The sequence below is a fragment of the Mustela lutreola genome, chromosome 9, assembly GCF_030435805.1.
Source record: "Mustela lutreola isolate mMusLut2 chromosome 9, mMusLut2.pri, whole genome shotgun sequence".
NCBI lineage: Eukaryota > Metazoa > Chordata > Mammalia > Carnivora > Mustelidae > Mustela > Mustela lutreola.
The window spans coordinates 127,837,208-127,860,027 of NC_081298.1; the positions used below are offsets into that span (position 1 = coordinate 127,837,208).

At 41.2% G+C, this 22,820-nt stretch overlaps 2 protein-coding genes across 9 annotated transcripts in view; one reads left to right on the forward strand and one right to left on the reverse strand.

Annotated features, from left to right (window-relative positions):
• The window catches only part of FAM228B (family with sequence similarity 228 member B), a 52,485-nt gene that overhangs the window by 20,856 nt on the left and 8,809 nt on the right, over positions 1-22,820 (reverse strand). For 5 of the 6 annotated variants that reach the window (XM_059132504.1, XM_059132501.1, XM_059132499.1 and 2 more), the window contains exons 1-5: positions 13,003-13,136; positions 12,089-12,219; positions 7,565-7,633; positions 5,642-5,833; positions 4,918-4,998 (exon numbers count right to left, since the gene is read on the reverse strand). In XM_059132504.1, coding sequence (XP_058988487.1) covers positions 4,918-4,998; positions 5,642-5,833; positions 7,565-7,633; positions 12,089-12,187 — 441 coding nt within the window. In that variant the 5' untranslated portion in view covers positions 12,188-12,219; positions 13,003-13,136. Of the gene's footprint in view, positions 1-4,917; positions 4,999-5,641; positions 5,834-7,564; positions 7,634-12,088; positions 12,220-13,002; positions 13,137-22,820 lie in introns of those variants that run through there. The other variant, XM_059132500.1, reaches the window with a different exon arrangement.
• Positions 13,203-20,644, forward strand: PFN4 (profilin family member 4). 3 transcript variants are annotated; one of them, XR_009344382.1, is made up of 6 exons: positions 13,321-13,527; positions 14,163-14,291; positions 14,863-15,000; positions 16,191-16,296; positions 18,718-19,198; positions 20,357-20,644. XR_009344382.1 is itself a non-coding variant. In XM_059132509.1 (5 exons), the coding sequence occupies exons 2-5, from the start codon at positions 14,175-14,177 to the stop codon at positions 18,744-18,746; spliced, it is 390 nt and encodes a 129-aa protein (XP_058988492.1). In that variant the 5' UTR covers positions 13,203-13,286; positions 14,163-14,174; the 3' UTR covers positions 18,747-19,600. The 3 variants fall into 3 exon arrangements, 2 of the variants coding, with proteins under 2 accessions (XP_058988492.1, XP_058988491.1); XM_059132509.1 differs by lacking the exons at positions 13,321-13,527; positions 20,357-20,644 and adding an exon at positions 13,203-13,286 and having other exon boundaries at positions 18,718-19,600; XM_059132508.1 differs by lacking the exon at positions 20,357-20,644 and having other exon boundaries at positions 18,718-19,600.

The window sequence follows — 22,820 nt, forward strand, 5'->3', positions numbered from 1 at the left end:
GCAACTGTGTACGGCTCTTTGGCCAGATGAATCAAGAATATACTCTTAGGGTGCTCAGTGGCTCAGCTGTTAAGCGTCTGCCTTCAGCTCAGGTCATGATCCCAGGGTCCTGGGATCGAGTCCCGCATCGGGCTCTCTGCTCAGCAGGGAACCTGCTTCCCTTCCTCTCTCTCTGCCTGCCTCTCTGCCTACTTGCGATCTCTGTCTTTCAAATAAATAAATAAAATATTTTTAAAAATAAATAAATAAATAAAATTAAAATAAAAAAAGAATAGTCTCTACATATTTCAGAGTAACCATTATTTATATTTAACACATTACAAAGAAATGAGGGCCCTCCATCATAGTTAACTCTAATTTTTTTTTTTAATTTTTAATTTATTTGGCAGAGAGAGAGATCAGAAGTAGGCAGAGAGGCAGGCAGAGAGAGAGAGGAGGAAGCAGGCTCCCTGCTGAGCAGAGAGCCCAATGCAGGACTTGATCCCAGGACCCTGAGATCATGACCTGAGCCAAAGGCAGAGGCCTAACCCACTGAGCCACCCAGGCACCCCATAGTCAACTCTAATTTTAATAGCTTTTTCAGATCATTCTAATATGAATTGATCTGATTCAGATCAAATATTCTTCTTAGACACTCTACCCAAATGCAGTAAGTGGTAGTTTCTTAAAGGTTATGATGTCCAATCTGAAACTGTATCAATAAATTATTCAAACTCAACTACACTAAAATCCATTGGCCTAGGGACACCTGTGTGGCTCAGTTCGTTAAGCAGCTGCCTTCGGCTCAGGTCATGATCCTAGCGTCCTGGGATGGAGTCCCACATCGGGCTCCTTGCTCAGCAGGGAGCCTGCTTCTCCCTCTGCCTCTGCCTGCCATTCTGTCTGCCTGTGCTCACTCTCTCCCCCTCTCTCTCTCTGATAAATAAATAAAATATTAAAAAAAAAAATCCATTGGCCTAGCTTGAACTTTGAATGGATCTTTTGTCTATGTTATGGGTTGACTATTTGGAAAAAATTATATCACTGATATATGTGAGATCTTCCAAATGCTAATATATTTCATTACCCTATAATTACATTCATTAAAATCATTACCACTCTCATCAGAAAAGTATAAGGGCATTAGGAAGCCATCACACCCATGATGGTGAATATTTCTCCAAAATTCAAATTTTTGCTTAAAAATCCATATTTTACTATTAGCAACAAATATTGTCAGCTGTTTTTCCTGAAGTGACAGACTTACTTTATCAAAATGTCTGCCAAACACCCAACACTTAATCACAGTTTGTAAGACATTCTTTCAAGTAAAAACAGTATACCTTAAAAAAAAAAATTAAACCAGTATAGCTCACAATTCATACAATCATCCTGCATTTCAGCAGGCAGCAGAAATGCTTGGCATACTTTCCATTTCATCACACAGAATATTTAAAAGATGTGCACTCAGGAGCAAGGTTTAATAAAATTAATTAATTTTTAATGTTTGATCAAGGACATTCTTAAGTGAAACTAGATTTTACTGTGAGTGCATGGCAATGAAGTCGATAATGACCACGAGTTTGATTTGGTGACACTGACTTAATAACAAGTTCTAAGGTACCAGCAGTTTTATCCACCACTGATTTTGCCCCATCAGAGCAAATGTCAACATTATAAAAAAGGCAAATGATATTCAGCACTATTATGAAACTACTCGGCCTTATGGACCCCTAACAGGCTTTCAGGGTTCTCAGAGGTCTATATTCCTCTTTGAGAACTGCTGCTATAACTTCAAAATGCTCAGCTAAACTTAAGAGGCCACCTATCACCGCATCATTTAGACTGGCAGCATGGTAAAAGAACTTCAATTGTGATACAAAAAGATCTGGTTTCAGGGCCGCCAGGGTGACTCAGTCCATTAAGTCTCTCATTATTTCTGCTCAGGTCGTGATTTCAGGGTCATGAGATCCAGCCCAGAGCTGGGTTCCACACTCAACTGGGGAGTCTGCTTGAGATTTTCTCTCTCTCCCTCTCCCGCTCCTCCCTTTGGGGTAAGCATGCATGCTCTCTCTCTCTCTCAAATAAATAAAATACTTAAAAAAAAAAACAAAAAACAAGATCAGGTTTCAAATTCCAGTTCTGCCCTTTACTAGTTATGTTACTAGCTAGTTTATCTAAGGCTCTAGCTGTAAAATCTCAGTTTAACTTTCACCTATTAAAAGAGGGACAATAGGGGCGCCTGGGTGGCTCAGTGGGTTGAAGCCTCTGCCTTCGGCTCGGGTCGTGGTCTCAGGGTCCTGGGATCGAGCCCCGCATCGGGCTCTCTGCTTAGTGGGGAGCCTGCTTCCTCCTCTCTCTCTGCCTACCTCTCTGCCTACTTGTGATCTGTCTGTCAAATAAATAAATAAAATCTTTAAAAAAAAAAAAAAAGAGGGACAATAACACATACACACAACACAATTTAGCAAAACAATAAACAAAAACAAAAACCTGCTTTGTCTGCAAATGCCAGCAGTTTAAAATGTCTATGATTCAAATGAGGTCTATGGCTCAAGGATTTTAATTTTGTTTAATAATATGCACTATTATAAGCAAAAGTGTGGGAAAATGGACGCTCTGGTGGGGGTACAAATTTATACAGCCTTCCTGGAGAACAATTTGGCAGTATAAATCAAAATTATGCATAACCTTTAACTCAGAAATTCTACTTCTAGCAACTTACCTATGGAAAACCTTATGAAATAGTTACAGGTAAGTTCATCATAACATCATTTATAACAGCAATAGGTCAAAAATAATCTAAATGTTCACAGTAGGGAATATGTTTAAAAAAATGGTGGTATAGCAAGACACCATATATAGCTAGAAACACATCTACGCTTTGCTATTTACAGCTGTGTTACTCTGGAAAAGTAACTTAACCAATTTGTGTCTCACTTGCCTCATCTGCAAATTACATCATGTGGTAGCAGTGAGGATGAAAAAAAAAAGTCCTAACATTTGGTTAAGCCCTCAGTGCAAGTTAATATTTTTTTAAGATTTATTATTTTATTTTTTTAAATATTTTTATTTATTTATTTGACAGAGATCACAAGTAGGCGGGGGAGGGGGGGAAGAAGGCTCCCCACTGAGCAGAGAGCCCGATGCAGGGCTCAATCCCTGAGATCAACAACCTGAGCCAAAGGCAGAGGCTTTAACCCACTGAGCCACCCAGGCACCCCAAGATTTATTATTTGAGAGGAGGAGAGTGGGGAGAGGGAAGAGAGAGAATCTCAAGCAGATTCCCCACTGAGTGCGTAGCTCAACTCAGGGCTTGATCTCATACCCTGTGATCATGACCTGAGCAGAAATCAAGAGTCAGAGGCCTAACGGACTGAGCCACCCAGGCACCCCAGCTGTTATTAACAGAATACTATGCAATGATTAAAATTATGTATTTACATTTATTGACAAAGAAAGAAGCAAATCATAGAACTATTGAGAAAAAAATGCAGATTATAAAACATAATGTGTGTTACAACAATCTGTAAAATAAAAATGTGTATATACATCTACATATAGAAAGTAGTCTTGGCTATCCAGAAGGATATACCAAAAAATGTTAATAAGTTCATTCTGTGTAATGAAATCGTGAGGTTTTTTTTTTAAGATTTTATTTTGTTTGATTTATTTGAGAAAGAGCGAGAGAGAGAGAGACAGACAGACAGAACATGAGTGAGGGAAGAAGGCAGAGACAGAGGGAGACACAGACTCCCCACTGAGAAGGGAGTCCCACACAGGGCTCCATCCCAGGACCCTGAGATCATGACCTGAGTCCAAGGCAGACACTTAACCAAATGAGCCACCCAAGTGCCCCTTAGAGTGGTTTTTTAAATTCTTTATTTAAAAATAGATTTTGAGGGGGCGCCTGGCTCAGGTCATGATCTCAGGGTCCTGGGATCGAGTCCCGCATCGGGCTCTCTGCTCAGCAGGGAGCCTGCTTCCCTCTCTCTCTCTCTCTCTCTGCCTGCCTCTCTGCCTACCTGTGATCTCTCTCTGTCAAATAAATAAATAAAATCTTTAAAAAAATAAATAAAAATAAAAATAGATTTTGAGGGGGGGCACCTGGGTGGCTCAGTCAGTTAAGCATCTAACTCCTGACTTTAACTCAGGTCATGATCTCAGGGTTGGGAGATTGAGCCCAACCTGATTAAGGAACCTGATTAAGATTCTCTCTCTCTCTCTCAAAAAAAAAAAACCCTTTTTTTCATGTATCATGAGAATGTATTAAATTTCTAACAAATTTTGTAAAGTCTATGAAAATTTAAAATATTACCTATTACCCAATTATTATACAGTATTTTCAAATTTTACAGAGGTTTAATTTACTTTGGACTTTGCTTTTTTTTTATTCCTCTCTAGGATATGGAGATGACAAACTATTCTTAAGATGTTACTCCATTCTGGGGTGCCTGGGTGGCTCAGTGGTTTAAAGCCTCTGCCTTCGGCTCAGGTCATGATCCCAGGGTCCTGGGATCGAGCCCCGCATCAGGCTCTCTGCTCAGCAGGAAACTTGCTTCCCTTCCTCTCTCTCTGCCTGCCTTTCCGCCTACTTGTGATCTCTGTCTTATAAATAAATAAATACAATCTTTAAAAAAAAAAAAAGATGTGGGACGTCTGGGTGGCTCAGTTGGTTGGACGACTGCTTTCGGCTCAGGTCATGATCCCGGAGTCCCAGGATCAAGTCCCGCATCGGGCTCCCAGCTCCACGGGGAGTCTGCTTCTCCCTCTGACCTTCTCCTCGCTCATGCTCTCTCTCAAATAAGTAAATAAATAATCTTTAAAGAAAAAAAAGATGTTACTGCATTCTTAGGGAATCACTAAATAACTACTTATATATTAGGGCTACTCAGAATAACCAACCACATAATACCAAAAATAAGAAATCTATCCTACCTTCAGAAAATTCGGGTCCTCTTTGCTCATATAAAAAGGATCATATTCTTTGGGATCATAATGTTCTATAAATACATTTCCCTATAGGAAGGAAATAAAACTACACATAACAAGAGGTACATGATTAATTTTGAGCATTAACAAAACTCAAGAGTCCACACAGTTGCATTCTTCTACTTCAAAACAGCATCAATGACAAATACAAAGGGGAAGGGAAGATCAAATTTGGAATTAAACTTAATGTAACCAAGTAATAACTATTATAGTGACAGAAGGAATCCACTTAAAATTTGCAAGAATAACAAACGTTGGAACACTAACAGATTTGGAAATTTATTTTTAAATGCTTCCTAGTCAAACATCTCAATCTCTTAGAAATGCCAAAAAATATATATTTTACCTTGTAAATAATGGAGTTATTTACTTTGTAAATAACAGAGTTCTAGAACTACATATAAGTATCCTGAACCTGGAGCCAAAATTTAATCGGTATATAAAATTAACAATTACATTTAAAAAGCAAAAAATACAGATTCTAAGATACACATTTAAATCCAGACCTAACCCTCTTCCCTCCATCCTTTCCACATATGCTGGATTTAAGAACAGTATTCGCCATAACAGAGATTAATATAGAGTCAGAAGGGGCAGGCTGTTTGGATCATTATAAAGATAATCATAGCTTTAAACCAACTGAAACAAGTATCAAATGACCTCTTCGTACCTTTTTATTTACATATTTTAAAAAACCATCTAATTCTTCTTGTCTCCTTTTTTTAATCTTCTTATATGAACCAACTTTTTCTATAATTTTCTTCTGAAGAGGATGTGCGACATGGTCAACCCATCTTTTATGTAGCATCTCTTTTCTCCTTGCCTTTAAGAAGTCATGATGTTGTAAAGACTTATCTAGTTCCTAATAAACAGTGATGGAAGAGACAATTATCTTAAAGCTACATTGTTCTAAACTTTAAACTCAATTACAGTCCTAAGAATAACCCACAAAGTCATTCATTAATTCAATCATTCATTTGGCTTCTACTGGGTGGCACATACCATAATGGAAATAGTGAATAATACACAGACAGATTAGACAACATGAGGGCTCTCCCTGGAGAGACAGACTACGAAATAAATATACAAAACAATTGAGGGACAATATACCAAAATATACACACACACAAACACGCGCGTACACGCACACACATACACACACACGGAGACTCAGATACCTGCACATCGATGTTCATAGAACCATTATTCACAATAACCAAAAGGAAAAACCCAAGTGTCCATCTACAGATGAATGTATAAATAAAATATGGTATATACACAAAATGGAATATTAGACAGCCATAAGATAGAATGAGATTTTAACACATACTTCAAAATAGATGAATCTTGAAGACAATATGCTAAGTGAAATAAGCCAGACCACAAAAGGACAAATATTGTAGGATCCCACTTATTTGAAATTATCTCGAATAAGCAAGTTCAGAAAGAGAAAATACATTAGAGGTTACTCGAGGGACCTCTGGGGCAGAGGGGATAGGAATTCATTACTAAATGTGTATGAAGTTTTGGCTGGGATGATGAAAAAGTTATAGAAATAGAAATAGATAATGGTGATGATTTCATGACATCCATCTATTTGGAAATAGTGATAATGGTTGTACAACATGTGAATGTAATTAATGTCACTGAACTGTACCTTTAAAACATGGCTAAAAATAGCAATGTTATGCTATATATTTTTTACCATAATGGGGAAAAAAGGACTAAACTTTTCTTTTTAATTCCTAGAGGGGGAGACATTCGGGATGGGCCTTAAAGAATGAAGAGTTGTATAGGAAGAGGAGGGATGAGAGAATGTGAAGAGGTATGTTCTATGGAAGGAAAAAAAAAAGGGGGGGGGGGGAAGAGTGAAGAAGCAGGAGCACAGCACAGCACAACCTGGCCGAAACGGCAAGCAGCCCATAGAGAAAATGATTGATTTAGGCTATAAACTAAAACTTCTTATCCAAAACGTATTTGCCTCTCCCCTAGGAGATGAAATCATGTGATTGCTACAATCAACAACATGAAATTCAAAATCAACCAACCAACCAACCAACCAGGAACCCTGAGAACTTCTCTAGGCTCTATCCCTCCCTAGCTTCAGGTCATAGCAGTGTCCAACCATTTTTAATGAATAGCTCCTTTCCTTTTTAAACAATTCCAAAGAAAATTTTTCTTTACAGGTTATCCACTCCAGTGATTACTACATGCACATTCATCTTGTCTTATAATTAAACCCCTCCTGTTACAGTTAAAGCCTCCTTCTTACCTATGCATCTCTGGGTAATCATTGGTCAGTGCATTCCAGTAACAGCTCTTAAAGCTCTTAATACACACTGACACCCCAGAAGCCCCACTGGATGAAAGCGCAAGCTGGGGAAAACTCTTACAGAATTCCCACAAAGTATAAAAAGAGAAGTCAATTAAAACAATCTCAGAGATCGCTTAAGGTTAATCCTAGGGGCTAAGGAGTGTTTTCAATTCTATTTTCTCCATTTTTTTAAATTCGTATAATGATGATGTACTACATCTAAAATGGATAAACAAAATTTAATTTTTAATTGTGACACATTCCGTAACCAATTCTTACCTTAATCACATAATTTTCTCTATATAATATTGATTGAATAGCTGCCTCAGTATCTTCTTCAGCTAATGCCTAAAATGACAAAATGAAATTTTGAAAATCCAATCTTAAAAATAAATCAAATTATTGAGGTACCTGGGTGGTGCAGTCAGTTAAGCATCCGACTCAGTTTTGGCTCAGGTCATGATCTCAGTCGTGAGATCGAGCCCCATGTCAGGCTTTGCACTCTGTGTGGAGTCACCTTCAGTTTCTCTCTCCATCTCCCTCTGCCCCTCCCCACCCCATTCTAAAAAAAAAAAAAAAAATTTAAATCATATTATTAATACTATCTGGACTTGCTTTTATGTGACAGACATATCCCTGAAAAGTTCCCTGTAAATACAATTTTTCTACTTCAAATCATATCATCAAGTACTTTTTTTTCCTGTAAGACTTTTTATTTATTTATGTGTGAGAAACAGAAAGCACGAGAGGGGTGAGGGTCAGAGGGAGAAGCAGACTTCCTACCAAGCCAGGAGCCTTCATCAAGTACTTCTTAAAGGGTATTTGAATCTTTCCGTTATTTGCTTTAGCTCATTCAGGGGCAAAAAAATAACTCAGATTACAGACATTTTGAGTTCCAGCATGGTCAAATGACTTGCCCAGAGTTGCATGATAAGTAGAACGCATCTTTTTTTCACATTTCATAAAATGCTTTTACCTTTATAAATTAAAATAGAGGGGCGCCTGGGTGGCTCAGTGGGTTAAAGCCACTTCCAAGTGGTGGTTCGAAGGTTAAAGACCTTCGAAGGTTAAAGACCTTCGGCTCAGGTCATGATCCCAGGGTCCTGGGATCAAGCCCCGCATCGGGTTCTCTGCTCAGTGGGAAGCCTGCTTACTTCTCTCTCTTTCTGCCTGCCTCTCTGCTGACTTGTGATCTCTCAAATAAGTAAATAAAATGTTTTTTAAAAAAAGTTAAAATAGAATTAGGCCTCTATTTGAATTCATTCAGTCATTACTGAATTCTACTTTAATTCATTTAGTCATTACAGCTTCAAAGATTAATAGATTTATTTATATACAAGTTGTATTTTCAGGGTTTTTTTTGAAGATTTATTTATTTGTGAGAGAGTGCACCAAAGCATGTTGGGAGGAGGGCGGTTTAGCAAATCCCAAGCAGAATCCTTGCAGAGCGTAAAGTCCAAAGCAGGGCTCTATCTCACAATCCTGTGATCCCAACCTAAAACCAAGAGTCAGACACTTAACCAACTGAGCCACCCAGGCATTCCACATTTTCAGATTTTAAAGCAACAGTCTTCACAAAATAGTTCATAACATTAATTTTTTCCACTTGCATAACAAATCTTCCATGAATACCCGCCAGAAAATACAAGAGGCTGTAAACAGGTCACTGAAATTGTACACTTAAAAATGGTCAAAAATAGGGACGCCTGGGTGGCTCAGTTGGTTAAGCAGCTGCCTTCGGCTCAGGTCATGATCCCAGCGTCCTGAGATCGAGTCCCACGTCGGGCTCCTTGCTCAGCGGGGAGCCTGCTTCTCCCTCTGCCTCTGCCTGCCATTCTGTCTGCCTGTGCTTGCTCTCTCCCCTTCTCTCTCTCTGATAAATAAATAAAATCTTTAAAAAAAAAATGGTCAAAAATAGGGGCGCCTGGGTGGCTCAGTGGGTTAAGCCTCTGCCTTCGGCTCAGGTCATGAGCCCAAGGTCCTGGAATCGAGCCCCGCATCAGGCTTTCTGCTCAGCAGGGAGCCTGCTTCTCCCTCTCTATCTGCCTGCCTCTCTGCCTACTCGTGATCTCTGTCTGTCAAATAAATAAATAAAATCTTTTTTTTTTAATGGTCAAAAATAGCAAACTTTGATGCTATTGATGCTATATATCTTTTACCACAATGTAAATATGATTAATTTTTTTTTAATTCCCAAAGTGAGAGACATTTGGGATGGGCCTTTGAAATCTTCTGACAATTATACAAAAACAAAATATTCTCAAATTATCAATCATTGGAAGTAGCAGTCTTCAATTCCACTACTCTTGTTTTCAGAACAGATGAGTAAAACCTCAAAACCCAAGAACTAACCTTCCCAAGGATGGTTAACACCCAAGGAAATTAAGAGTCATGGGAGTTAACCAAGAACTAGAAGCCCAGAAAACCATGCACTGAGTCAGAATTTAAACTCAAGTAAAGGGTTGCCTGGGTGGCTTAGTTGGTTGAGTGACTGCCTTTGGCTCAGGTCATGGTCCTGGGGGTCCTGAAATAGAGTCCTTACATCAGGCTCCCCCTGCTTTGTGGGGAGCCTGCTTCTCCCTCTCTTTCTGCCTGCCATTCCCTCTGCCAGTGCTTGCTCTCTCTTGCCGTCAAATAAATGGATAAAATCTTTTTAAAAAATGATTTAGGGGTGCCTGTGTGGCTCAGTCGTCAAGTGTCTGCCTTCAGCTCAGGTCATGATCCCAGGGTTCTGGGATCGAGCTCCACATCAGGCTCCCTGCTTGGCGGGAAGCCTGCTTCTCCTCTCCCTCTGCTTATGTTCCCTCTCTTGCTGTCTCTCTCTCTGTCAAATGAATGAGTGGAATCATTAAAGTAATAAAAAAATTTTTAATGATTTTTAAAAATTCATAAAAAGGGTGCCTGGGTGGCTCCGGTGGTTGGGTGTCTGCCTTGGTCTCGGGCTGTGATCTGCGGGTCCTGGGATTAAGCCCCACTTTGGGCTCCGGGCTGGGCAGGGAGTCTGCTTCTCCCTCTTCTTCTGTCTCTCCCCTGGTTTGTGCTCTGTCTGTCTGTCTCTCTCTCAAATGAATAAAATTGTTAAAAAAAAATTAAAATAAAAAAAATTTTTTTTAATTAAAAAAAAACCAAACAAAACCACATCCAGATTCATTTTCTTTGCTCTTTCTGTCCCAGAGAGTTGCTATTCATGGCAAATCTGTTGTTCTCAAAACCAATATGGGTACTGAATTAATATTCTAGACAAAAATATAAAAAACAATCTGAAAATGCTGGAGACTGACCAAAAGCAGAGAGAAACAAGAATGTAATCAACCCTCGGAAAAAGACCGTAACATTGATAGAAGTTTTAAGTTTTTATGGACTTTTGTCTAAGAGCAGGCCTCCACAGAGCTAAAGGTGCGAGCCCAAACTCAGAAACAAGAAGTTTTACAGAATTCAAGAATTAGAAGACAGGGGGACCTGGCTGGTCAGTCAGAGGAGCATGCAACTCTTGATCTCAGGGTTGTGAATTTGAGCCCCTGTTGGGTGCAGAGATTACTAAAAAAAGATGGACTTTTAAAAAAAGAAGAAAAAAAAAAGAATTAGAAGACAGAGTTCAGGGCAATCATAGGTGCTAGAAAGTCAAAGGTGAAATACCTGAGACAAGAAAGCCGTAGAGCAGATGCCACCAATTTTACAAATTAACTAACCAAATTCCTGGCAGATCCTTGACCTATGTATGTACAAGGCAAACTCCTTTGGAAAACAGTCTGGCAGTTTCATAAAAAAGTTAAATTCGGGGCACCTGGATGGCTCAGTCATTAGGTGTCTGCCTTCGGCTCACATCGTGATTCCAGGGTCCTGGGATGGAGCCCCATATCCAGCTCCCTGCTCAGTGGGAATCCTTCTCCATCTTCTACTACCCCTGCTTATATTCTTTCTCTTACCATCTCTCTCTCTGGGTCGAATAAATAAATAAAATATTTTTTTAAAAAGTTAAATTCACTTATTACATGACCCAGTCATCCCACAACTAGATACCCAGGAGAAACGAAAGCATATGTCCATGTAAAGACATGTACATGAGTATTCCTAACAGCTTTATTTGTAATAGCCAAAAAAATGCAAATGACCCAAATTTCCATCAGCAGGATGGACAAACTAAGATATACAGCACTCAACCAAAAAAAAAAGGGGGGGGGGGAATGAGGTACTGATACATGCCACAACATGAATGAATTGCAAAATAATTATGGTGCGTGAAAGAAGCCAGATAAAGGGAATACATGCTGTTTAAGATGACATCTGTATAAAATTTTTTAAATGCTAAACAAATGTAGTGACAGAAAGCAAATCAGTGGTTGCCTTGAGGGCTGGCAGGGAGGGAAGGATGACAAAAGGGACACAGTAGAAGGAAACTTTGGGAACACTGAATATGTTCATTCTCTTGATTGTGGTGATAGTTTCACATGTGGGAACACGTCAAAATTGATCAAACTGTACACTTCAAATATATGCAGCTTACTGCATATCAGTTATAACTTAATGAAGTGGTTTAGAAAAAAATTACAATAGTTTTTAAAAACACAAAGTGTTAAAAGTGCTTCAGGACAAATTTTATATCTGCTCTACGGAAAACGTAATCCTTTGCCTATGATTCCACCTTAAAAAGCAAGTAAATGAATAGCAAACGAAAGTTAGTAGAAGGAATGGAATAATAAAGAGCAGAAGTTAAATATAAAACATAGGAAAAAATATTACGCACAAGCCACATCTCAGTACAACTACCCAAATACAAACTTCAAAATGCCATGCTACCGTTACCTCCATAAAAGAAAGTGGCTGTGGTTCAAACCATTCTTTCGATCTCTTGGGCTTGTGAAGCTTGTCAGTTAACTGATCATCACTGTCTAAATTTCTCATTGTGGTCACAAAAAACAGAGCCCCTAGGGAAACTAAAAAAAAAAAAAAAAAAAAAAAAAAAAATGAGCTTATTTAGTAATGAGAATTCACAGTCCTGCTTTCTCTTCTGCTTAATTAACAATCCTCGTGACCACGAAGGGTGTGGAACAGATTCTGAATTAGTAGCCACCCACACTTTCCCTAGTAGGAGGCCTTCACCATCATTTTTTATTAGATCTTCAGAACCAGCCATGCTGGACAGGGGAAGGGGCCTTATGGCGCTTTGCATGCCCCTTCAGCTCACTTCCAAGGCTCTGTGTCCTCAGAACAGCCTGGAATTACAAACCATTCAGTAAGCAATCACATCCTGTCCCACCGTCTTTTAAGCAGGGGAGGTTCTCACAGGACTGACCCCAGCAACCCCCGGAATTCCAGGCTTTCCTCGTCCTTCAACCACACAGCCCGTTCGAGCCGGCGTGGCAATTACCAGACAGGCCTCTAGGGGTCGCACTGCAGTTTTCCTGACTCAGGACCGCGAACCCAGGGACTTCCAACTTACAGGCTACTGAAGCCCACGCGAGGGGCTTAGTAGAGAGGGAGGGGCTTTCACAAAAATTTGTGTCCTCAAGTTCTAGGACGCCCAAAGCACCCCCCCACACACACACACCACCACCACCCCCCGCCCGCCGATCGTCACCTGAGGGGGATGTCATTAGGGCTTGCGCCCGCTGTAGACCTACAGGACCCACCACCCCGTCCCTTCCCTCCCATCCCGTCAACAAGATTAGTGCCTGCTCCGCCCGGCCTGGCGGGAAAGCTGCCGACCATCCAGGTACCTCAGCTCCCTTCCCAAGCACGCGAGGGGTCCTGCCCCAAGGCCCACGGCCCCGCAGTGGTCGACTGCTACAGGAGAGTGTGCCCCCCAGGACCTGGGGGCCCGCCAGCCTGGGCCCGTCGCCTCGGAATGACAGAACGTTCGAGTCCAGTGTTTAATTGACGTAGCCCCCCGCAGCCCCTGCGCCGCGACAGACGACAAGCTAGAACCCCACCAGCCACCACTGCGACCCCGAGCCCAGAGCAACTGCGCTGCCGAGCCCAGCCCCGCGGAGAAATAACCGGGGTACCCGGGTTGGGGCGCTGGTGGGCGGGTCGGAGGTAGCGAACCACGCCGAAGCGCTTCTCGGTGACGGGCAGATATTGCAGCCAATAGCTAGGCACGTCGCCTTTCCGTCCCGCCTTCCCCCGCGCCCGTTGACGGGCCGCCGCTCGGCTCGCCGGCCCTTGGCCCAGGGCCGCGCTGCTTTCCGAGTGCCGTCTTGCGTTCTGCTCACGCTGGACCATCGCCTTCCCCTAAGCACTCTGTGCGTCTTCCCAGCCAACACGACTGGACGTTAAACACCACCCTCCCTCGCCTCCAGTCCTTCCTCAGGGACCCCCCCCACCCCTACCTCCGGCCCCGTGGCCTAAATCACTGCGCAGGGAGTGGCCGGAAAGGGCGCTTGGCCTTATGTATCCCGTAAGGACTAGTATTTGTGGAGGTTGTCCTTATGAAGGAGGCCCAAATGCGGAAAAGGCCGCTTTAAACGCGTTAAATCCTCTGGATCAGTACCCATAGTTCGCGGGGATGCTGGTCAGGGGAAAGGACCCGCTGATCTCATTGACCCTTGTCAACTTAGATCCGTGGCTCTGCGTCCCGCAGGTGTTTGGGTTTGGGTTTATAATCTCGGGTGACTCTGGAGCAAACCATTGGTATAACTAGAAAATTGAAAGAGCAGTGGTTTTTCCAAACTCAATAACCTGCTGTATGAATTGCGATTTTCTAGGATTCTATTTTCCTCTTTGAATACTGGTGGCTATTACATGATGGACCACCATTTTCCCTACTTCCAAAGTGCACGCGCTGAAAACTGTCCGAAGTGTCTAAGGAGACTTGTATTCGCAGGCCTTTCCAAAGGTAGCCAGAGTGAGTCGTTTCAACTGTAGTTCCCCTTTTCAGAGCGGAGGGAGCATGAGCCATCTGCAGAACTTACTGTTGGATACTCTGCTGGGAACAAAGCATGTTGACAGTGCAGCCCTCATCAAGCTCCAAGAACGAAGCTTGTGTGTAGCATCACCAGGATTTAGTGTAAGGAAAAGCAAGTTTGGGCATAAGCTTTTTTTTTTTTTTTTAAGATTTTATTTATTTATTTATTTGACAGAAAGAGACACAGTGAGAGAGGGAACACAAGCAAGGGGAAGTGAGAGAGGGAGAAGCAGGCTCCAACCCAGGACCCTGGGATCATGACCAGAGCCGAAACGCAGATGCTTAATTAACCAACTGAGCCACCCAGGCACCCCAGGCATAAGCATTGTTATCAAAAGTTTTTCTGTAAAGAGCCATAGTAAACATTTTAGATTTCTGGGCCATATGGCCTGAGTCACAACTACACAACTACTATGCAGTTTGAGTGGGAAAACAGGCATACATAAAAGAATGGGTGTGACCACGTTCCAACAACTCTTTTTATTTATGAACACTGAAATTTGAATTTCATGCAACTTTTACATATCACAAAATATTATTCTATTGCCTTTTTTCCGATGACTTAAAAATGTAAAAACTATTCTTTGCTGGCAGGCCTACAAAAACAGACAGTGGGCCAAAATTTGGCCAGCTTGCATAGTTTACCCACTCATACTCTATTTAACTTCTGCAGATGATGCCTCATGACATCCAAACACTTGTGAATGGATTCGCCAAGAACCCTTTGCAAACTAGAAGAGAAGGATTGTATTTCAAGGAAAAGGACTACAAATGTATCCGAGCTGATGACTATTCACTTTATGCTAAGAATGTGAGTGTTCACAATTTGAAGACAGCTAGGTAAAAAACCTTGAGAAAAGAATTTGATTTCCAATCTGCGGTGTCCCCTGATCCCATTTATAAAACAACCTAACCCCATTCCTGCAGTGACACTGTCTGAGACAGCGGTCTAGTACTTAGGAAGACATGCGTAAAATAAAGTAGGAACAGGGAGCCTACCTGAGAAACACTCATTCCCCAAATCTATCAACAGAAACTTGCCTGAAGTATCTCTTTTCACTACTCTATATTCTACAAGCTCCTTTTAAAAAAGAAAGAAAGATAACATTCTTATGCTTAACACCTCTCCTAGCTCTATTGCCTATAGGGAAATAAGAAGAGAAAATTCACATTTACTGGATGGCCTATCTTGTGGGTTAAGCACACTTCATCTGCATTCTAAAGTAGCCTCATTTTACTGGAACAAGGAAACAGAGCATTTGCAAGGTTAAGTAAGTCTTCTTTAGTCAGGGTGCAGGAAATGGAGGTGCTGGGATTCAAGCCCAGAGATGCCCAATTCCAAAATCTATTACTTTCTCATTTTTAAAAAATATTTTAGGGGTGCCTAGGTGGCTCAGTGGGTTAAAGCCTCTGCCTTCAGCTCGGGTCATGGTCCCAGGGTCCTGGGATCGAGCCCCGCATCGGGCTTCCTGCCCAGCAGAGAGCGGGCTTCTCCCTCTCCCTTCGCCTGCCATTCTGCCTACTTGTGCTCTTTCCCTATCTCTCTGTCAAATAAATAAATGAAATCTTTAAAAAAAAATTTATTTATTTGTCAGAGAGAGTCACACAGATAGCCAGTGAGCGTGAGGAGGGAGAAGGAAAAGCAGACTCCTGCTGGACTCCCACTGAGCAGGGAGCCTGACACAGGGCTTGATCCCAGCACTCTGGGATCATGACCTGAGCTGAAGGCAGACGTGCCACCCAGGCGCCCCTGTTATATCAGTTGTTCTCACTGGGATGGGGTATATTCCAATCAGTGGAACTTTTTCAAAATACACATGCTGTTATTACAAGTCTGAAATTTTTTGAGCGGACAACTAAATTAGTGGAAAAAAAGTGAAGAGTCCAAAACTAGATATGAGTGTATGGAAGTAAAAAAATGGCACAAAATGTGACTGGAGTAAAATTGCTAGTCCTGTGACTAGAACTGAAAGTAGGGCATTCTGTTTTACTCTTATCCAGGAAAACACTGGTGTGGTTGTTGTGAAGACCCATCTATATCTTCTGGTGGCAACTTACATTGAAGGCATGTATCCTAGTGTCTGTGTGGAAGCCACGGAGAAGCTGGGTAAGTTTGTCTCCGCACGCCTGTCTTTGTTCCCTATGACAAAGATCTGACTGCCAGTCACTGAGAGCCAATACAAACCACGCAGGGTCAAAGGGAGGGATTTATTAGAAGGATGCTGGGTTACTTACAGATTCACTGGAACAACGGAGTAGAACGGAGCCACAGTGAAAATGGACTCCAGGGACAGGAATACTGCTAGAATGCTTCTCTAACCTCTGTTTCTAAGAGGGTCAGTTTTGTTCTGTCCTGGCTGGTATCATGGCCAAGCCTCACACTGTGCCTCTTAATCTCTTTTAAGACCCTGATTTGACAAGTCTTGGGTCATATAGTTTACCCCTTTATCAGTCATTCCACACTACCCCACCATCTATTAGTTGTTGGGGGGCTAAGGGTGAGTAAGGCAGCAGGGTGTAAAAAAAAAAAAAAAGTAAAACCAGAAATTTAGCTGCTGGGGGTCACTCTATGTAAAGGACCCTTTACAGGAAAAGAAATTACTGAGCCCTGCAGCTCCCTTGTTGAGGTCTACTGCATTCCCCTTCCATGTCTTTATGTCTTTGAATGAAGATCTAATGTAGGACTAACTGGAAAACTGTATCTGTGAAAGTGGAAATTAATGATGATAAATTATATTTTAGATTTTTTAATGTAAACTTAAATTCCTAAAAAAAAAAAAATGCTGGAGTTGCTTGAACACTCCTTTAAGATAGTAGAAGCCCCTACTTCTACTAGTGAGGAAAGCAGCCATTCTTTCATTCCTTCAAGAAATATTCAGTGACGATCTCCTATGGGTGCTACACTATCCTAATAAAGCAAGAAAATCGAAGCTGTAAACAGATAGAGTCTCTACCTTCCATGCCTCTATACATGCTGCCCTATCTGTAGTGTCCCTTTCTGTCCCTGCCCTTTCACATCCAGTTGTCAAATTCTTTTTTTTTTTCTAAAGATTTTATTTATTTATTTGAGAGAGAAAAAAATGAGCAGGGGGGAAGGGTGGAGGGAAAAGCAGACTCCTCGCTAAGCAGGGAATGAGATGTAGGACTCAGTCCCAGGACCCTGAGATCACAATCCCAGCCAAAAGCAAATGCTTGACCGACTGAGCCACCCAGGGGCCCTTAGTTGTCAAATGCTTAACCATCATTGAAGATGCAAGTGAAATCTTCAGCTTCTCTCCACTATGCTACCTATTTTATGCATACCCTTATAACTAGAGTTCTTTTTTATTGTTAGAGCCTTTAGAGTTGTTTGTTTACCTGGACTGTGAGCCCCTAGAAGATAAGAATTGTGCTTTAATCTCCTGTCTCTGGTACCTAAGAGTGTCTACTGTTGAATAGGCAATTAGTACATGTTTGATGAACAAATAAATGAGTGACCTCTGCCTAGCAGAATCAGGGAAGTCTCCAAAGAAATGAATCTTAAAAAATTAACTGAGAAGTTAAGTACCATCACAGAAAAAAATACACACATAAATGTATGTATGCACAGACCTTCCCAGGTGTTAACAGTTTCCTGGCATGGAATGTCATAAACCATGCTACATAGCTGGCAATAAGGTATTCTAAGAGTGAATAGGACGGAGCCTGGACAGGACACAACTTTGGAAGCATCTAATAGAAGGAGTGAACTCCAACCTGGGAGAAACAGGCAATTGCAATACCAAGGACCTTTTCTGAGCAAGTGTCCAAAGTTTGAGAGAGGTTCAGTTTCAATAGACTAGGGCTGGAGCAGGAAGACAAAATGGAGACCTGTAGAGTGGGGTTAATTATCTAATTAAAGGTACTCAGAAAATGAGGCTAGGAAAATGGGCAGTTAGGCTGTCAAGAGGCCAGAATCTGTCCTTTCAGCCTGGGCCCAGGGCTAATTCCCTAGGTCTCCTTTGGAGACCAGGGAACTTGTCTGACCACTGTAAGGTTGATTCTGTGGCTGGCAGTAAAGGTTGAGACTCCTGTTAGGACCACAAAAGGCTCCAAAGAGTGTGTACTGCTTAGAAGGAGATAGCTGGAATCATGCTACTAAAATCCCACTGCTCGGGAAGGGCTAGGCTGATCTTGGAAGTGGCTGCATTCTCATGAGGGATGGTTGAGGCTGAAACCTACTCAGGAGCCAGTTACTTGTCTCATTACTTCTGTTTCCTTCACTTGTTTTTCTCATAATTGTATTTCTGTCAAAACATTCTACATGATAATTATAGGCATTTTAAGAAAGAGAATTATGACTATTTAAAAATGTTTAATTGTGAAAGATTCTAGGAGATATATGTATGTTTGAGAGCAGGGAGTGAGTCTTAACTATTCATTCATTCTTGTATCTCCAGAATCTAGCACATGGTAGTCACTCCCAATGTCTGTGGAATAAATATAATAAAGCACTTTGTGGTGATAATTTGTTGCTCACAAATAACCATCATGTTCTTTTCCTTTTCAGGAGAATATCTAAGAAGAAAAGGAAATTAAGTCACCAGAGGACTATGAAAGACAGCTCTCATTATTTTAAGAAATAGATCCTAAAGGGAAAAAAAAATCATGCTTTCTTTTGTGGTTGAAAACACTAGGAAGAAGATACTAAAGAGGAAGAAGTTAAGGGAGCAATTTTTTTTATTTCAAGAGATCTTCTTTTTTCATTGGAATTCTTTATAAGCTATACTTGGTTTGTTTGTTTAAGTGTTGGTCATTGACATGAGTATGAGAAACCTGCTATCTGCCCAGGGCATATCTGTTGAGAGACTCTTCCCTGAGGGTCTTGTGCTCCCATACATCTTGCTGGGTATGCCAAGAATGCAAGGCTCTAACAACTCTTCATCCAGGCCCTTTCTCTGGGTGATTTTGCAGGAAGCAACTTTGAACAAGGAGGTAATGCCTCCCTTCAGAACAAAGAGCAAACTTTCTTACTGCTTGCTATAAAAGAGGTAAGTTCCCTGAACTCAGAGCTGTAATGCCACTCATTACATATGTGACATCCACTGGTCCACACCACCCCTGTAGGACTTGGGGAGAAGGGCAACACAAAAGCCACACTTTGGGCCACAAGTCAAGGTATTTAACAGATGTTCCATGCTCCCCACCACCTACAGGCATTGGATTTTGTTGAACATGGGGAAGGCCTTTCAAAAGTCAACTCAAAAGAATTTTTAAAGAATCAACTCAAAAAGATTTTTTACTTCATCTTCTTGACTTCCTCTTAGTTCACATAACTTAGTATGGTTAAAGAATGTGACCTTCTCCAGAAAGGGTTCATCTCCTCTTGGTCACTTACTGGGTGATCAGGACAATAAGGGTAGGGAGCTATAGAGAAAATTTTCTATTTTGAAAATTCATTTCTGGGCATGATGCATCTTCCTTTCCCCTAACGGCAACTCCAGACCAACCTGGTTGGTACACTCTCAGGTACTCCTGAGGAGAGAACAGCTTACACCCCTGGCATCAAGTCTTAGACCTCTTGCAGTTCTTGACATGATCAAGCGGCAAAGTACAATTTTCTGAATTCCAAACACATGCTGTCTGGGGCTCTCCATGTAGACCTGCCTATAGATTTTGGCATCAGTCCTCCCATGAATGGTTTCTCCTTGTAAATCAGCACATTGACATCATGTGGATTATATACTCAACTCTCCACATGCTGTCAAGCTGGGGTTATGAGCCTGCAAGGCAGAAGGTCTGACTCTAGGTAATGTCTAAAGTGCTAGAGGCCATCATGAAGCCTCTTGCTTGCTCACCAGCTCTTCCCGGACACATGCCCACTGCGCTGCTGGGATCCTCCTGGGGCCCTTTTTGTAAACCTCCTCAAGGCAAGTGTCTCACGGTCTAGAGCCCTTCTATGCAGATCTGTCCAATTAAGTTCTGAAATTCTCATCACAAAGTTCCAACTAGGTCCAGTTCTGAAGAGAAACCCACAAAAATGACCCTTTGATGGTAGCCAGAGTACTTGCAGAGGTTCCCAGGGACTGGATGATCTTCTGAAACATCGGGATCTCCAAATGAGGGAGATTTGTGTCCTGGTGGTCCAAAAAGACTTTAGAATGGGCACACAGGTGCAAATGGGTTTAAGTGATTAATTTTTTTCCCAGATCCTCAATTTCCATATGTACTTGCCACAACTGAGGAGTCGTCTCAGCTCTAGCTGCCCACCTGCCCACCTGCCCTCCCCAAGCTCCCTTCCCCCAGGATACAAAAGAAAGGGGTAGGTACTCTCATCCAGCCCCAATCTTACTGTGATGCTTGGCCTGGATAGCAAAACCTGCAATGTGTGAGGGGAAGGAAAATTCTAAGTATTTTTTAATGTTTTAATCCTCTGTTGTCAAAAATCACATCATATGTGAGGGAGAGATTCATGAGAATAAAGTAAAGAGCATTAATGAGACATAATGAAAATCTTTGCATCATTTGTCTTAGAAAGTTTCTATGTCTTACCTATCTATATTTCTTAAAATTCAGAAGAAAAATGATTGGCATAGGACATGTATTAACAATGATTACTTGGATTAAGAAATGAGAAACCTTCTCTGATAGGAAGTAATTTTATTTGGCTGATTATTTAACAAGAGGACTGGCTTTGCCAATAAGAACGTCACAGAGGTTTTCATAATTAATCTGTAGCTCCCATATGTTAATGAAAATATATTTGAAGTATATGATGAGGTAGAAGGACTTGATTTTTAAAAATTGTCTTAGCCTCTGAGAAACAAACTGAGGGTTTTGGAGGGGAAGGGGGTAGAGGGATGAGTGAGCCTGGTGGTGGGTATTAAGGAAGGCACATATTGCAGGGAGCACTGAGTGTGGTGCATAAACAATGAATCTTGGAACACTGAAAAAATTAAAGTAATAGAGTTGGAAAAAATTTTAAAAATAAAAATTGTCTTAGCAAAACTGTATTGAAATTAACATTTTTACTTTCTGAATCCTTTGTGAGTATATCAATTTAAACAAGGTGTCTCTAAGTGAAAAAAAAAGCAGCTATAATTGATAATCATTTGATAAATCCTCACAAAGTTTTGTTAGTATGACCCCAGATACCAAGACCCCGAATGACACGTACGGCTGTACAACAAATCCTTAACAGGTTGAGTAGTTTTCAAGTCTTTGCTTTCAACAAAATTGAAGAAAGACCTAATTAAGTTGCCAGCTCATAGATCACTGAAAATAATTTTCAATGATATATCATTATATAGTTTTTAATCATATAACTTAGAGGTATTCAGAGACTTGGCTGACATTCCTATAATGAAATTTCTTTCCCATCTAATTTATGCAAATTACATTCCTCAGAGCTTGTCTATAAAAATGAAAAATAGGAAGAAAATGAATGTTGATCCCAGTCTCATTCTAGCAATGAGGAATATTCACCACAGACATAATTACTTGGAAAAATTCAGCCCCACCAATGGTCATTAAGAGCTATCTTTCCAATAAAATTTTACTTTCCATGTTCAATAATTATTAATATTTCAAATTATACTTAAAATATGAAAATTCAAAATAATGTTTTGATCACTTGTGGACTAAGAATATTGTAATGATAATAAAATACAGAAGAAACTGAACACTTAGAGCCCTGTGGTCACAGGAAATAACTTTAAATTACAATACACATTTTTGTTCCAGGTAAGAATGATCAATAAAGTATAATTTATAGCAATATATAATTCTATGAGAAAAGTAGAATGAAAATATGAGTACTAGAAGAAAAATTACATTTTAAAACTTCCAACTGTTAACTGTTTTGCACATTTTTACTGGATGATTATAAATATCAGACTGCTCTGAGGGGGTGCCTGGATGGCTCAGTTGGTTAAGTGTCTGCCTTCAGCTCGAGTCATGATCCCGGGGTCCTGGAACAGAGCCCCACATAGGGCTCCTTGCTCAGTGGAGAGCCTGCTTCTCCCTCTCCCTCTGCCAGCCACCACTCCCCCTCCTTGTCTGTGCGTGCTCTTGCATGCTCGAGCGCTCTCCCTCTCTCTCTCTCTCTCTCTCTCTCTCTCTCTCGATATCTCTATATCAAATGAATAAATAAAACCTTAAAAAAAAAAAAAGGCAGAGCAGCAGGCAGAGAGAGACCAGGAAGCAGGCTCCCTGCTGAACAGAGAGCCCCAGGCGGGGATGGGGTGGAGGGGGGACCCTGAGATCATGACCTGAGCCGAAGGCAGAGGCTGAAGTCCCTAAGGCACCCAGGCGCCCCTCAACTTTATTCTTTTTTAAGATTTTTTGTTTATTTTTTGAGAGAGAGAGCACAGAGGGAGAGGGAGCTCGATGCAGGGCTCCATCCCAAGATCTTGGGATGATGACCTGAGCCAAAGGCTGATGCTTAACCGACTGAGTCACCCAGGTGCCCTGAGAGAAAGGAAATTGCTAAAGGAATTTTTATATGTTAAAGTAGACTTACAGGATGGGGGTGGGGGTGGGGGCTAGGATTGTCTTTTGCCCTTAGCCAAGTATTAACATGGAGGCAGCTGAGTCCCTAGAGGAATGTCACTCTGCCTGTTTCAAAGACCGGTCAATGAGCTATAGGTAGTAGGGAAATGTAATCATCTTCTG

What these genes read in the sequence shown, in the direction of transcription:
- PFN4 (XM_059132509.1), top strand. Translation starts at nt 14,175, where the DNA reads ATGAGCCATCTGCAGAACTTACTGTTGGATACTCTGCTGGGAACAAAG. An exon ending in TAGCATCACCAGGATTTAGT is followed by an intron (nt 14,292 to 14,862) that starts GTAAGGAAAAGC and finishes TAACTTCTGCAG; the next exon opens with ATGATGCCTCATGACATCCA. An exon ending in GGAAGCCACGGAGAAGCTGG is followed by an intron (nt 16,297 to 18,717) that starts GTAAGTTTGTCT and finishes TTTCCTTTTCAG; the next exon opens with GAGAATATCTAAGAAGAAAA.